This window comes from Arvicanthis niloticus, chromosome 27 (genome assembly GCF_011762505.2).
Source record: "Arvicanthis niloticus isolate mArvNil1 chromosome 27, mArvNil1.pat.X, whole genome shotgun sequence".
Lineage (NCBI taxonomy): Eukaryota > Metazoa > Chordata > Mammalia > Rodentia > Muridae > Arvicanthis > Arvicanthis niloticus.
In genome coordinates this window covers 28,447,080-28,464,049 of record NC_133435.1, presented here as the reverse complement: position 1 = coordinate 28,464,049, position 16,970 = coordinate 28,447,080, and the positions used below count along the sequence as shown (strand labels likewise).

General features: G+C 41.5%; 1 protein-coding gene across 3 annotated transcripts in view; it reads right to left on the bottom strand.

Moving 5' to 3' along the window:
- Positions 1–16,970, bottom strand: part of Ccdc158 (coiled-coil domain containing 158) — a 59,044-nt gene that overhangs the window by 7,317 nt on the left and 34,757 nt on the right. For all 3 annotated transcript variants that reach the window (XM_076926486.1, XM_076926488.1, XM_076926487.1), the window contains 7 exons: positions 14,826–14,938; positions 9,179–9,337; positions 7,245–7,337; positions 5,967–6,092; positions 5,230–5,378; positions 2,788–2,847; positions 509–568 (listed from right to left, as the gene is read on the bottom strand). In XM_076926486.1, coding sequence (XP_076782601.1) covers positions 509–568; positions 2,788–2,847; positions 5,230–5,378; positions 5,967–6,092; positions 7,245–7,337; positions 9,179–9,337; positions 14,826–14,938 — 760 coding nt within the window. The remainder of the gene's footprint in view (positions 1–508; positions 569–2,787; positions 2,848–5,229; positions 5,379–5,966; positions 6,093–7,244; positions 7,338–9,178; positions 9,338–14,825; positions 14,939–16,970) is intronic.

Below are 16,970 nucleotides of genomic sequence, written 5' to 3'. Positions count from 1 at the left end.
TTCCCTCACTCTACCTCTCCTAGTCTCCACTCTACCTCTCTTTTCCCCTAGATCCACTCCTCCTCCATCTCCCTTCAGAAAAGAGCAGGCCTCCCAGGGTATCAGATGAACGTGGCGTAATAAGCCCCGATATCAGAGCTAGGTGAGGCAACCCAGTAGGAGAAAAAGGGTCCCAAGAGCAGGTGAACAAGTCAGGGACACCCCACTCCCACTGTTAGGAGTTCCACAAAAATATTTTCATACTCTTAAAAAAGATATAAAGGTTTATATTTTTATGGGTCATGAAAACAAAAAAGATTAAAGTAAGGATTTTCTATAAGTTATTTATAGACACACACATCATAATTTTAAGCAACTGAAGGGTCAGGATTGAAATCTGTCTGCTTACATGTTCCAAGGGCCTAGGACAGCATATTTGGTACATTACAGAGTTCATGGCTTTGAAGTCAGAGAACTGAACAAAAAGAACATTTTATAAGCAGGGGCCGGCAGTAAAATCATTTCTTACCTGCTCAGAGTCTCGCTGGATTTGCTGCCTTCCGTGGACTCCCTCAAGGAGTTGTTGCTTCTGTTGGTAAGAGAAGTGCAGGAATTAAAAAGACAGTGTTATAAAGCTGGGCACAGCAGCCAGGTGCTTAATCCCAGAACTCAGAAGGCAGGGGCAAGCCAGTCTCTGGGTGTTCCAGGACAGCCTGGCCTACATAGTGAGTTGTATGTCAGCCAGGGCTACATAGTGAGACCCTGTCTTGAAAACAAAATGAAACAAAAACCATGAAAAAGATAGGTTGTTATTTTCTTATTGATATAATAAAAATTTGTAAGAGAAACAGTTTGTTCTTTAGTGCAGGAGGGCGCTGAAACTGAACCCAGGGCTGTGTGTAAGGACAAGCTGCGCCCAAGGACAGCTTATTTTTATCTTGCTAGCTAGATAGGTCATCGAGTGTTAGCTTTATGATAAAACACATTTTCATTTGAGCGTTCATTTTGGGCAGATACAGACTGAAAAGAGTGATGTTGAAGCTCTGACTCTTCTGGGAGAGAATGCTAAGTCAGAAGGAAGGCAGCTGTGAAGCACCTTTCCATGAAAGGCTCGCTGCCAAGTCTGACAACATGGATTTAATCCCTGGAGCCCAAATGGAGAGACTAGACTCCTGCAGATGGTCTTGTGGCATTTGGGGACTAAAGACAGCTTAGTATAGTGCTTGACTGTCATGTACAAAGCTCTGGGTTTGATCACTAACACCACGTAATCGGGCAGCATGATCAGCTGTAATCGTAGCAACTGGGCAGTGAGGCAGAAGAATCAGGAGTTATTCAAGATCACCCATTCCTGGCCTCAAGATTATAAAAAAAGGGGTGGTGGTGGTGATGGTGGAGCTATCTAGTTAGATTAGAGCACAGCACATCAGTATAGGGTGTGATTTATGGTTATTGTTGCTGTGGTGAAACACCATGACCAAAAGCAATGTGAAGGAAAGGGTTTATTTAGCTGATACTTTCACATCACAGTTCATCACTGAAGAAAGTCAGGGCAGGAAGTCAAGGCAGAAACCTAGAGACTGGAACTGAAGCAGAAGCCATAGAGAAATCCTGTGTACTGGCTTGCTCCTTATGGCTCGCTCAGCCTGTTTTCTTAAACAACTCAGGACCACGCGCCTAGAAATGGTGCCACTGCCTGTGGGCTCAGCCTCCCACAGCAGCCATTCATCACGATAGTACCTCCTCGGCTTGCCTACAGGCCAGGTTTACGAAGGCCTTTCTCAACTGTAGTTTCCTTTTCTCAAGCAACTCCAGCTTGTATTAGTTTGGCTTAAACCAGCCAGCGCAGGCTAGTGGCTACAAGTCAGAGTTCTTAATGCCATACTGGGAGATCAGTGTTCTTTGTAACAGGCAGTGATGAGACAGGATTTTTAAAGCAACGAGTTTTGTGTCCTCTCTGAATAATGAACTATTAGATTTTTTTTTCTTTTTTCTTTTGCTCACATTGCTCTCAGGAACTGTCCTTTTTAGAGTTTTATAGAATGTTCTAAGTTTTCTTCATTTTTAAATGATTTCATTTAGAATTCAGCTATTCAATTGATGAATACAGGATTATTTTTAGCACAAGTCTTACAATCTTACATTAATGCTGTTGTAACTTCCTTCTGAACCACCTGTCAAAGTTACAAAAGACACTGTAAATACATGTAAATGTCCTTTGGTATGGCATACCATATCAATAGTTCATATGGCTAAATATCAGTGCTTTTATCTGGATACTGAATGTCCTCTTAAGTCCTATGAGTGAAATGAAGGCTTAAGGTTTGGTCCCCAGCTTGGAACCACTGGAAGGCAGTGGACCCTTCAGGAGGTGGGGCCTTGTGTCCCCATGGGTGACTTCCAAGGGAACCGTGATCTCTAGCCCTTTTCTCTCTTGCTTCTCAGCAGTGAGGTCTTACACAGCTTTACCATTGCCATCTGACACCCTCAACAGGGTCCCAAAGCCTGACTGTAGGCTGGAACCTCAGAGACGTGGTGAACATCCACTTTTGTTCTTGTACGTTCCCTCAGGCAGTGTGCTGAGGCGCACAGTCAGCAAGATTTAAAATAAGAAAGAAAAGAAAAAGCTTTCAGTTCCCCCTAGAACCTTAAGTCCTCTTTAGAGTCGAGCAATGTAACAGGTTTCCTTCTCTGAGGCCAGTATGCACATCAAGTTTCATGAAAACTATTCAAACTGACTTCCCAATTTGCCAGGCCATAGAAGACATTCCTGCACAATGAATCAGCCTAAGAGTCTGATATTCTTACCTGTGGCAGAGCTCTGATCTCAGGCTTGATTCAGTGATGCAGTCTCTTACTCTGTCATCTCTGTGGAGACAGACAACTCAGTCAACCATACACACATGCATCTCTGTGGCGACAGAACTCAATCAACCATACACACATGCATCTCTGTGGAGACAGAACTCAGTCAACCATACACACATGCATCTCTGTGGATAAAGAACTCAGTCAACCATACATACATGCATCTCTGTGGAGACAGAACTTAGTCAACTATATACATGCATTTCTGTGTAGAAAGAGAGAACTCAGCTAACTGAATTAAACACATGTGCATTTCTGTATTCATCTTTTAGAAACAACAAACTATTCACTTATGCTTAACTTTTCTTTAAGATATTTATCATCACTATATTTTAGGCATCCAAGCAAATCTACCAAGAGCCAGGTAGTCCTGGATTTCAGCTCAGACAATGCTTTCTTCCCTGGGTTTATTTTTGGTGTTTAGTTTGTTGTTGTTTTAACAGGTTGGAGCTGTATATCACTGGCTGGCCTGGAACTCAGCATGTGAACTAGGCTAGCAACAACCCTCCTTCCTCTGCTTCACAAGTGCTAGGATTCCAGGCATGCCACAACAGGCTTTCTTCCAGGCACTCTTCAGCTCTTCTTCGGCATTATGGAGAAGTCAGACTTTAGTGACAAGGCCATTTGGAGGATTACAGAAAATTCGCCCGAATTATCACCAAATACATTTGTTTGATGCACTCCCAAGTTCAAGGCCATTGGGGACAGCAGTGATAGAAACTGACTGGGGAAGCCATGGTAACCCTCCCCATCATTAGTGCTCAAGACCAGACTTGTGACATTCTCTTGGTTTCATAAGAGGAAAGTCAGTCTATGCTATTTATTCATCTGTCAAATCACTGTCCACGCACAGAGGGCGTATTACAAGAAAAATGAAAGTCATCAGCTTGGCATGGTTGGACATGTATGCTTGTAATCCTAACACTCTGGATGTTGAGGCAGGAGGATCAAGAGTTCAAAGCCAGCCTGGGGTAAGACTCTGGTTTTTTAAAAAGCTGTGGTAGTACACCCTTTAATTCCAGCACTCAGGAGGCAGAGGCCAGGTTTACACAGTGAATTCCAGCACAACCAGGGCTACACAGTGACCCTGCCTCGTTCCCACACACACACAGAAAAGAAAGTGTTCTGCAAGTCAAAGGACTCTTTGCTGGACTAGCCAACAGAACATCTCTGACATTATGTGCCAGAGGTAATACAGTGTCACGATACATAACCAATATATTACTAATGCTTTACATTATTACTAGTAATTATGTAAGTTCAGCTAATGTCGGATTAAATATACATTCTCAGAACATCTTAAGGAACTGGAGATGAGTTACATAGAGATACTCAAATAAGATTAACACCAACATGCATACCATGCTAAATTAATATAGGTTTATCTAAATGACAATGCAAAGGTACTTGAAAGGTACTTAAGAGTCTCACTGATCTCTGTAGACATGGGCAGGGAGGGGCTGCTGAGCTCACTGAATGTTTTGGATGAGACTTATTAACTTATAAGCCACTGTCAAGAATAGCCAGAGACCTGGGCTTTTCCTATTAGCTTATTCCTTGAATGCTCCTAGTTCCCAGTGCTACATAGTTCTAGCTTTGCAATACACTGTGTGTTGCACACAAATCAGCCTTTTGGGATTTGTTTCTTTCGATTGTACAAATCGAAATCGATGGGACAAATACATACTGTCCCCCCTTGTACTGTCATGCTTTTTCACCATGCTTTGGAAAGACAAAAGGTGACCAGCCATGTGAGATCTCTGGCAGACCAGATATAGGCCACTTCCCTAGGCAGGAGATTAGCAATGCAACTAAAGCCGAGGGCAGCTCTGGGTTGTTGAGGAATGAGAAGGTAACTGAGCAACTGAAGTTGAGGACACATTCAGGGTGCTGAACTAAGGGTATTGGGAAGGTCATGCTCGCCATGGGAGATTAGAAGCACCCAGCAATTGAGCCAATAAGGCAGGTTGAAAAATAAGTTTGTGTGTGTGTGTGTGTGTGTGTGTGTGTGTTTCATCCACAGATCCAAGGGAACCTGGGTGGGCTGGTAGCACAGTCGGCCTGGAGCTTAAAACAGACAGCAAAAACTATGAGCAATACCACCTTCACACAAGTGGTGGTGTGTAAGTTTATAGATGTGAAATCTCTTGGGAATCATAAATTACTCCAAATTAACACTGACTAACACCGTGTGCTGGTCACTCTCTGGACTGAATGAAAACTCTTTTGCTCTTGGGGGGTGGCCTCTTTGCTTTTGCCTCATCTCTCCACCTTCATGCTGCTTCAAAGTTGTTTAATCCTTGACCTTCCAATAGGAGCATGTGGACAACTTAATGGTGGCACACTCCTGGGAGGAGCATGCAGTCTTACAGAGTCACCTACAATGCTCCAAGAGCCGCATTCCTCCCATCCTCCTCAGTCTTGCTCAGGGGCATGGCCGGCTCCTCATTGATCACGGTCCTCAGCTCCTGCAGGAGCTGCTTCAGGTCCCTCGTCGGGTCCTCCTTCAGTGTGCTGGTTTTTATAGAGTGCTGATTAAAGCAACACACATCTGTACATTATATTCTTTTATAAAAGTAATGTAGCTGCTAGACAGAGATTATGGAAAAGCAGACTAAATGATAGTTTCTTTTGCAGTACACAGGTTCATTTCAACTACTAGTCATTTGGCTAGCACCCATCATTTATTTAAAAAGTACTTGCTATGGTTCTGATGGTCCTGTTGCCATTTTAAAAACAGAACTTTTAAAAGTAAAAGTTTAATTACTAGAACTGATATATGGAATAAGTCTTTCTTTTTTAAGAGTTAGAGCTGGCTACTGATTATAAACAATTTGTGCATCTTCAGAGAAAGCCTGAACTTTTTTGAAAGTATAAAAAGTTCTGCATATAATGCAATTAAAATATACTTTAATATTTTATTATCATTAGTCTCAATGACTATTTCATTTTGTCTTTTCCAAGAAAATAACTAACAGTGAAGAAAATATTTTTTTTTAATCTGGATTCCTAGAAATTGCATAAATCTAAGATCTAGTCATTGAAATGTTGTTTATAAACATTACGTTTGAAGGTGACTTTTCCCATTCATTTTATGGATTACATGATTGGTTACTAACATGAGACAGGAAGCTGGCCGTTGACTGGGAGGATGGTATGTTAGAATGAGACCGAGTCACAGATGCTGGCTGGAGAAGGCGAGGTTTCATTGAAGAATTAGAGGTGTATCCAGGGCCCTGAAGTTCCTACAAATAATGCAGATGTGAGCAAAGTAATGCCAACCTACAGCTACAAAGAATTGTGAAGTCAAAATTATTTTTTAATTTCACAGGCAAACATATTATTAAAACTTTAAAATAATAATCAACTTAAACTATACTTCAGCCGGGCGGTGGTGGCGCACGCCTTTAATCCCAGCACTTGGGAGGCAGAGACAGGTGGATTTCTGAGTTCGAGGCCAGCCTGGTCTACAGAGTGAGTTCCAGGACAGCCAGGGCTACACAGAGAAACCCTGTCTCGAAAAAACCAAAAAAAACAAAAAACAAAAAACAAAAAAAAAACAAAAAAACAAAAAAAAAACCAAATAAACTATACTTCTGAAAAATATACACATTTCAGTATAAAAGCACTGTTTTTAAGAAAAAATGCTTCATCATGTAGATTATTCCACAAACAAGCTGAACATTGATGCTTTGGGTTTTTGATTCACTCAGCACACGAGCCTGTAAACCTCTCCCCTTAGGTTCTCAAGGCAGGCACTTGTTCTACTTGCTTATTCTCAAGTAAGACTAAAATGTGATGTTCTGATGTCATCTTAAGTCACAAGTGTAGACACCCTGAGTAGCAATACTTCCACAGACCTCCTACATGCTAGCAGTAGATGATGCGGAAACTACATTTAAATATAAGATATGCAGGGAGCTGGGAGTTGGCTCAGATGGTAAGGGGCTTGTATGCAAACATAAGGTCTTGAACCCTAGTACTCATACAATGAGCCAAATATCTGTAAACCTCCCCCCCCCCCCCCCCGCAGAGACATGGGGATCCTGGGGCCTTGCTGGGTGGCCAGCCTGACCTAACCAGTGAGTGCCAGACTAAGTGAGAGATCCTGCAAGGAAGTGACTGAGGAAGGAACCTAACATGAACCTCTTGCCTCTACAGTGATCATTTAAAAACATACAAAGATGATCCCTCCCTCTCTCCCTCCCTCCCTCCCTCCCTCCCTCCCTCCCTCTCCCTCCCTCCTATCTCCCTTCCTTCCCCCTCCCTCACTGTCTCTCCCTCCCCCCTCCTCCTCCCTCTCTCTCCCCCCCCACAATGTATGTAAAGAAATATCAAAGCACATCAAGCACAGACATTGTTTCTGCTTAAACTATACATTATGAAAACACCCTTACTTTTACATCCAAAGTGTGCTGAAGCTTTAGACGCACCGATTCCTGTTCCTGGCGCTGTATTATATCTTGACACTCTGCAAACTGCAAAGATGCCTACAATCGAGCAACCATAAGTGGTTTATCTCCCATTCTTTATGCACTTTTAATTTATTAACCTGTAATATAGTTTTCAGCTCAGTATTCTATGGTCCATGTATCTGTCACATTCAGTCATGTGGCCTATCGTGTGCAGTGTACACTCAGCACATGCTCAGTGATTAGTATGAATGAATGAACTAAGGATGAAATGACCAAAAAGCTTTATCAAAGCATAAATTTTAATCTGGGCTCAGAGGTACAGGGCTAGAATTCTAGGACTTAGGAGGCAAAGGCAGAAAGATCAGTAGTTCAATGTCACCCTGGGCTATATAGCAAGATTGGGACCACATTCAAAAATCCAAAACTACAACTGAATTCAGAATAGCACATTTTAGGAACCATGGCTGGCACAGTCAGATCATGGAGTATTTTATCTAACCACAAAGATCTGGCTTCTTAGGAATTAATGATTGGCTTTGATACCATTAGGTTTTCAGGGTTTCTAAGTAACATGAAGACAGATTTATCCCTGTGTAGCAATGATAAATAGTGCTAGGCCCTTCTCCTTTCAGCCTTCTTCTACCCAACTTTTCCAGACACAACAAGGCATCAGATACTAGCACTATGATTTTATTAACATTTAAGAGACGGTATTCCACCTAAAGTGTAGATAATTTTTGATGGTAGGCTCAATGCTCATGGAGGCATGTTTACTCAGGTAAGTAAGGATAGCAAGGACATATTATATCTACTGCTCCTATGACTGTGTTGACTTGAAAACTGTAGGGGGAATATCTTGTGTATTATCCATTGAATAGATGCATCAACTGTCAATTTAAAAACCTATGACCTAATGGCTTAGGCAGGAAATAGAAAGTGGGAAATCTGGGAAGAGAAAGAATTCTGGGATAGAGCCAAGTGGGAGTTCCACCCAGGAAGATGTGAGGAGACTGAAACATGGTAACTGAGCACAGGTAACCAACCATGTAGCAGAATGTAGATTAAAATAAATGGGCTACTTTGTTATGATTCTAGTCAGAGAAGAACCTAGCCATATGGCTAAAGTATTTATGAATATATTTTGAGTCTGAGTCTTATTTCTGGGAACATGGGACTGAGAGGAAGAACCAGACCCTAACTTCAACAGAAAATGGTTATTTTGCACAAAGGGAGTACACTATTATGACTTGAGTCAAAACTGTTTCCCACAGGCTGTGGAAGCTTTAGGAAGTGGGGCCCAGCAGACAAAAAGCCTCATAGAGCAACAGTTCTCAACCTTTAGGGGTTAAATGAATGACCCTTTCACAGGGGTCACCTAAGACCATCAACAATATCAGATATTTATATTATTCATAACAGTAACAAAATTACAGTTATGAAGTAGCAACAAAAATAATTTTATGGTTGGGGATCACCACAACATGAGGAGCTGTGTTAAATGGTTGTAGCATTAGGAAGGTTGAGAACCACAGTCCTAGAGACAGGCTTTTCTTCACCCGGGCTTCACACTTGGCTTCCTGATCTGTCATATAAATGTGGCTGCCATTCTTCCTACTACCTGAGCTCCACAGCAACCTTTCTTACATGAGGTACTGAGAGAAACATGAAATCGAGACTGAAAACAAGCCTCTCCTGTCCTTCCCTGGCAGTTTGGTGATACAATGGGTCCCACACAGAGGGGCCAACTAACTATGCAATGGCAGATTTCTAAATCATCTCTTCAGTAAGTGACAGCTTGCCTCTGTGCTGTAAGATTAAGATATGATGCAAGTTGGTGGTACAGAACTTCACTGAGAATATCTTATCCAGTTGTTGTCCAGGTGCTAACTCCCACATCACCTCAGCTAATAAACTACCTTGTCAAGAGCGACTTCCATGTTGGCAACCTTCTCCTTCAAGCGTCGCTCCTGAGACCGTAGCACTTCTAACTCCCCAGCCATCTTGTTTTTTTCTGTTGCTACGGTACTCAACTCCTGGCTGAGCTTACTCTTCTCTTCTTTCAAAAAGTGTTTCTCCTACAATTATGGAAGAGAAAGAATCAGGAATAATTGTTGATAAAAACATGGTAAATGCTGAAGCCTAACTTCTGTCAAAGGACCTGATACAGTTTCATCTCTACTAATACTGCTTCTTAGGTCCTCAGATATTTGGTAACATCTACAAAGCATGAAGCAGCCATGCATTGTAAAAAACAGTATTCTCTGTATTCCAGCTTCAGGTTAAGGATGGTGCTTCATCCTGAAGTTCTTTTACTGTTCAGGATTGTTTTCGATATCCTGGGTTTTTTTGTTTTTCCATATGAAGTTGAGGATTGTTCTTTCAAGGTCTATAAGAATTGTATTGGAATTTTGATGGGGATTGCATTGAATCTGTAGATTACTTTTGGTAAGATGGCCATTTTCACTATGCTAATCCTACCTATCCATGAGCATGGGAGATCTTTCTATCTTCTGAAGTCTTCTTCAATTTCTTTCTTCAGGGACTGAAAGTTCTTGTCATACAGATCTTTCACTTGTTTGGTTAGAGGAATAATGATTAAAGCTCCATGGTATTGGTATAGAAACAGACATATTATTCAATGGAATCAAGTCAAAGACCCCCCACCCAAAAGCCACACACCTATGGACACTTGATTTTTGATAAAGAAGATGAAACCATAAAATGGAAACATGAAAGCATCTTTCAACAAATGGTGCTGACTAGCTGGACATGCATGTAGAAGAGTGAAAATAGATCCATACTTATCACCATGCACAAAACTTAAGTCCAAGTGGATAAAAGATCTGAACATAAAACCATATACACTAAATCTAATAGAAGAAAAAAGGGAAAATACCTTTGAACAAATTGGTACAGGAGAGAATTTCCTGAACACCAATGGCTCAGGCTCTAAGACTAACAATTGATAAGTGGGATCTCATAAAACTACAAAGCTTCTGTAAGGCAAAGGACACTGTCAATAGGACAAATTGGCAGCCTACACATGGGGAAAGGATCGTCACCAACCCTACCTCTGACAGAGGGCTAATATCTAAAATTTACAAAGGACTCAAGAAGTTAGACATCAACAACCCAAATAACCAATTTAAAAATGGGGTAGAGAACTAAACAGAAGAATCTTCAATGGCCAAGAAGTACTTAAAGAAATGTTCGAAGTCCTTAGTCAACAGGGAAAATGCGAATCAAAACAACTCTGAGGTTCCATCTTACACCTATCAGAATGGCTAAGATCAAAAACTCAAGAGACAGCACATGCTGGTGAAGATGTGGAGCAAGGGGAACACTTTTTCATTGATGGTAGGAGGGACATGCTGGTGAAGATGTGGAGCAAGGGGAACACTTTTTCATTGATGGTAGGAGGGACATGCTGGTGAAGATGTGGAGCAAGGGGAACACTTTTTCATTGATGGTAGGAGGGCAAACTTGTACAACTACTTTGGAAATCAATTTGGCGGTTTCTCAGAAAACTGGGAATAGTTCTACTTTAAGACCCAGCTATTGGACTCCTGGGCATATACCTAAAAGATGCTCCAACATCCCACAAAGACACTTGCTCAACTATATTCATAGAAGCTTTATTTGTAATACCCAGAAACTTGAAACAATGTAGATGTCTCTCAACTGAAGAATGAATAAAGAAAATGTGATACGTCTACAAAATGGAATATCTACCATTTGGCTATTAAAAACAAAAACATCACGAATTTTGCAGGCAAATGGATGGAACTTGAAAATATCAACCCGAGTGAGGTAACTCAGCCCCCAAAACATGCATGGTATGTACTTACTTATAAGTGGATATTAGCCTTAAAACACAGGTATCATGTTAAACTCCACAGACCCAAAGAAGCTAAACAAGGAGGAAGGCCAAAGCATAGAAGCCTGAATCTTACTTAGAAGGGGGAATAAAATAGTCATAAAAGGCAGATGGTTGGAGGGAACTTGGAAGGGGAATAGGGAGGGGAATGTGGAGTTTAGGATCAGGTGTGGGGAAGGACAGGAGAGATGGCCATGAATATGAATAGAAATCTGCAACTGACTGGGGTGAGGAGATGAAGGGCATCTCCAGGAAGAGAGAGAGACCTGAGATAAGAGAGACTCCAAAGAATCAATGGGGGTGACCTTAGCTGTGACTACACTGGGGATATGGAATTTGAAGAGGCCACCTCCTGAAGCCAGGCAGGAACCCCAGTGGAGTGATAAGAGGCACCAACCCACCTACAAGACTTTCAACTCAAAATTTATCCTGTCTACAGGAAATGCAGACATGGGAAACAGAGCAGAGCCTGAGGGAATGGCTAACCAATATCTGGCCCAACTTGAGACCCATCCCATGGTCAAGCACCAATCCCTAACATTCTTAATGATACTCTGTTATGCTTGCAGATAGCATGTTGTCCTCTGAGAAGCTCCACCCAGCAGCTGATTCAGACAGATACAGAGACAGCCAAACATTGCATGGAGCTTGAGGACTCTCATGGAATAATAGGAGGAGGGACTGTGGCCCTGAAGGGGACAGGAACTACACAGAAAGACCAACAGAGTCAACGAACATGGATCCTTGGGGCTCTCAGAGTCTGAACCAACAACCAAATTACATAAACAGGCTGGACTCCCTGTACATATGTAGTAATGTGCAGCTTGGTCTTTATGTGGGTCCCAAACAACTAGAGCAAGGGCTATCCCGAAAGCTGTTGCCTGTACATGGGATATGTTTATCTAGCTGGGCTGCTTTGTCTGGCCTCAGTGGGAGAGGATGTGCCTAGCCTTGAAGAGACTTAAGTGCCAGGGTTGGGGGATACCAGGGGGGCCACCTGCTCAGAGAAGGGGATGGGGGATAGGGGAAGGACTGTGGAAGGGGTGACCTGGAGGGAGATAGTGAGTGGAATGTAACGTGAATAAATAAAAAAATTAAATTAAATTTTAAAAATAGAATATTGGTGCAGTAGGATTAAATAATGGTATACTAAATTTTACTGAAATTTACTTTAAATAATAACATAGTTAAAATAGATGCATTTATTTGATAGTCTCAAGAGTTTCAATTTTGCTTCATGGTTGAGCATTTATTTCACAAATGTCTACTGCAGGTTGTATGACATAGAAACAAAAGAGACAGACAGAGCTCTAGCTTTCAAGTCACCTGTCAGGATAGTGGTGGAAATAAAATAGCTGGTATAATGAGTTTGATATTTAAAAAGTTTTCCAAGTTAGTTTTCTCCTCTCGAACAGTACTGTGGAACAAATACAAAGAGTGGCATCTGTTGACAGAGACATGGGCATCACACGATCTGTCTGCTTCCTTCTGTTTGTTTTCCATAATCAACATGTTTGCCACTGTAGAGTGAAAAATTATAAAGGCCATTTTATGAAATATGTGTAGATTTTTCACCTTAGACCTGAGAAGGGAAAGTGCAGATTCCAGAACGCGGAACTGAAAATAAGATTTCAGGCCTTCACTTTCCCTGGGGCACATTCCGGGTGGAAGAGGCCCAAGGCAGGAAGGCATTCCTGACCATAAAAAATACAAGCCGTCTAGGTGGGGCTGTGACCGGAGGAAGTGAGAAATATTTTGTAGTGACGGTATAGGGGACAGTGACTTGGTAAGACTACATTTTTGAGAAAAATGATTATACTGAATAATTTCTATGGCTATTAACCTTTCAGGGTGGGTTTCTCTGGAATGTTTCGCTATTCTTATGTTATGTATCCTTGGCAACCCCTCACCCCCGCCCCACTCCCCGGGTTTGTGGTTTTTCTCTTTAAAATGCTCCACGGACTGGATGTTGGGGTTGGACCCTATTCCCGCGCGAGTACGTGGTCAGACCGCTGGCTGCCAGCTCTTTTCCCTAATAAACCTCTGCTGATTGCATCCAGGTATGGTTTCTTGTGATCTTTGGGTGGTCATGATTTCCTGAGACTTGAGGAAGGGTCTCCCGAGTATGGGGGTCTTCACTACAAACACATCAGAAAATGCTGTCATGACACACTGTGTGTGTGTCTGTGTGTGTGTATTTTCCCTCCTTTTTCTGATTGGATTGGGCAGGAACATCTCTAGAATGAAGATGGGTTTGTTTCACAAGTATCTTCTTGTTTTGTCTGAGAGTGTCTCTGAGCTGTAGGAACACTTGTTTCATGTGGAGGCAGGCATGGGTGACACCAAGCAGTAACTGACAAAGTCCTAATTACCATCAACTGGGGGAAGCACTACATTACATTCCCAGAAGGAAGGAATAAGGAGAAAGGGAAAAGATTATGTTCAGGAAAAGAGAAAGACGGGAAAGAGCAGAAAAAGAAAATCCAGTAGGTATGTGAGATAAGGGGTATACAATATATGTACATTCTAAAGGATTCACAGGGCTCACTGTGGGTAATCAGCTAGTAATTAATTTGGGTACATTGATTATTTTTACTTATACCATTTCTTTTGCACATTCATCATGGTCAGTTCTGTTATAAATATGAAAATGTAAATTTGCTTCAAACTGGTATCAAAGAACATTTGAACATTACACAAATTTCATGTTTGCTTACGAACACTTTTCAGTCAATGACTGTGAAACTCTGTGTGACTAGCCAGAGCTGTGCAGGAATACACAAAAAACCTACACAAATACTCTCCCAAGGCATGTATCAGCTACCCCACTTTATGATGCATTATGAGCCACATTAGGTCTTCCATTCCTTCACAATAATGGACAATTTCATGAGCAAAATCCAGTTTTCTTTTCAAATAAAGACCACACATACATGCACATGTACATATACATTTCATTTTCTTACCTGGGAACCAAACCAGAGCTTTGCACTTGCCAGGCAAGCAGGATAGCACTGAGCTCCCTAGCTGCTGCAGCACTGGACAACCCTACCTCTGTAGGGCTGTGTCCCTGTCCTCAGGCTCCTACTTCTCTGTGTCCTGTACATCTCACTGATCATCTAAGCCCTCAAGTGTTTAGTACACAATTCTTTACAACATAGTTTAAGGAAGACATTAGAACAGTATTTATATTTATAAACAAAATATAACCCTGCCACCATTGGACCTTTAACTGTTACTGAACTTGACACTAGCTGTTCTTTAGGATCCTGGAGGTGACTCCGCAGTTTAGAGCACTTGTTATTGCAGAGGACTCAGGTGTGGTTCCCAGAATCCGCATGGTGGCTCACAACCACTCACAATTCCAGAGCCAGGGCATCTGACTCATCTGTCTCTGTACACCTATGGCATGCATGTGGCACACACACACACACATACATACACACATACACACATATATGCAGGCAAAATGGTCATATACATAAAATAAAAAACCCTAAAAATTAAATTAAATTTAAAAATTCCTCATGCAATATTCCTTTGGAAACTTCCCGTCATTCTCTCAATCAGAAATTTCTCCTCAACTATACTTCCTGCATTGTGCCTTCTTCTGCCTTATGTTGTCTTAATGAGTGAGTGGGCAAGCGAGTGAGCTACCATGCTGGTTTCTCAGGACAAAGACTCACCTTGTTGGCACTTGTCACGGCCTCTTCTAAAAACTGCACCTTGCTCTGCAGGGCGTCTATCTGGCCTCTCTTGGCTGTGATTTGCTTCTGCATGCCCATCGCCACCTTCATAGCTGTGAGAAGGATGTAAGCTGTACACTTTGAGAGCCTACTGAGATTTATGGCAAGACAGCAAGTGAAATGCACCAAGGTCCCTGGGAAGTGTCCATTAAAATATAATGAAGTAAGGACTTTAGGGTTCACAGTATTGGGTTACATAATAACTGCAGCAAACACCCACAGTCTCAACTAAATAAAATATAGATGCTGATGTTTTGTAGTTTCTTTGCTATCAGAATTAATTTCACTGACTAGTGTTAGCCTCGTGTTTTCATTGGTAATGATAACACTGAACAAATTTATACACATACAGCAAACACATAAATAGTCATATATATTTAACCAAGGTGATTTTTTTTTCAGAAACCCATGTTTTAAATATCATTTAAGACATCTACTATTAATAGACTTGTAAGATTCCAGGGATGTCACAAGCCATTTCATTTCATTCTCAAAAGTTGTCTATGCAAGGACTCACTACAGTCTCAGTAGTAAAAATGCCACAGAAGCATACAAATGATTGTTTTTGGAGAAAAGATGAGACTGTTTTACTTTATTTTTAATTTTTTTAGAAGATTTATTTTCTTTTATATGGATGAGCTTTTTTGCCTGCATATATGTATGTATACCACATGTGTGTTTTGAGCTGCCTGTGAAGGCCAGAAGGAGTCAGATCCCCTGGAACAGGAGTTATAGATGGTTGTGAGCCACCTATGTGAGTACTGGGAATCCAACCCTGGTCCTCTGGAAGAGTAACAGGCGCTCAAATCCACTAGGCTGTCTCTCCAGCCCTTCATGAGAACGTTTTAGCTGGAGACACTCCACAGACTCCTTAGGGTGTAGTAAGCTAAGGAAGCAATGTGGGGAGCTTGTCTTTATATAGAAACGTAAAGTCAGAAGACCGTATCTTTTATTACAAGTTAGTTGAGGAAACTGGTTTGAAACTAATATTGCTTTGGGTCAGGTTGCGCTATAAGTTAGAAGTTAACAAGATGGCTCAGGAGACAACCAGCTCCAGAAAGCTGTCCTCTGACCTCAACACACACACACACACACACACACACACAGAGAGACATAGACACACACAGACACACACACATCAACACATACATACACAAACATAGACATACACAGACATAGACACACACAGACATAGACACACACAGACATAGACACATACACACATAGACACACACACATAGACACACACATCAACACATACACACACAAACATAGACACACACATACACAGACATACACATAGACACACACACACACACAGACACACACACACACCAAAGCCTGACATGGAACACCCACATGCAATCCTGTACTCTCTGGCTAGGAATGAAGCAAAATCAGGAGCTCCAGGTCAGCAAACAAGAAAGATTGCCTCAAAAACTAAAGTGGAGAATAATGGAAGAAGACGCCTGATGCCAACCTCTGACCTCTGCACACATACTTGCATGCAAACGCATATTAAAGAAATCATAAAATACAGAAACTATACTTAAATTTGTATAGTTAGCTAATACAGATATACCCAAGAGGGCAGAAGGCCCTGAGAGGAGCAGTTTCTCTCACTCACAAACACTTGCATGGATCAGTACAGCCATGAGGAGAAGGTGTAAAGTGTTCCATGAGATAAAGACTAGTCTAGAGGTCCTACTGCCAAATCTCATCTCATTGTTATCACAGAGAAGAGGCCAAAAGCTGCCAATTAAGAATCAAGCTACAGTTTATGTAGACACTGTACATGTAAAAAATATGAGGTTTGATGAAAATTATCAGTGGCTTGTATTTCTAGCTTTAAAAATAAGGAGAAACAGTGAGATTTATTGGAAATTACTGAAATAGCATAGAAAGAAAAAGTGAAATGTCTTCAGATATATTAGGGACTAAAGCACATATCAATCTCCCTTAAACCAGTAGACACGCTCATTTGTGCCCCCAACACCCATACCTAGGTATGTACTTCTCACAGTACCTGCACTGTGAAGAGGCGCTGAGCAGTATATCCAGGACTGTGTTTGAACAATAGGCAAT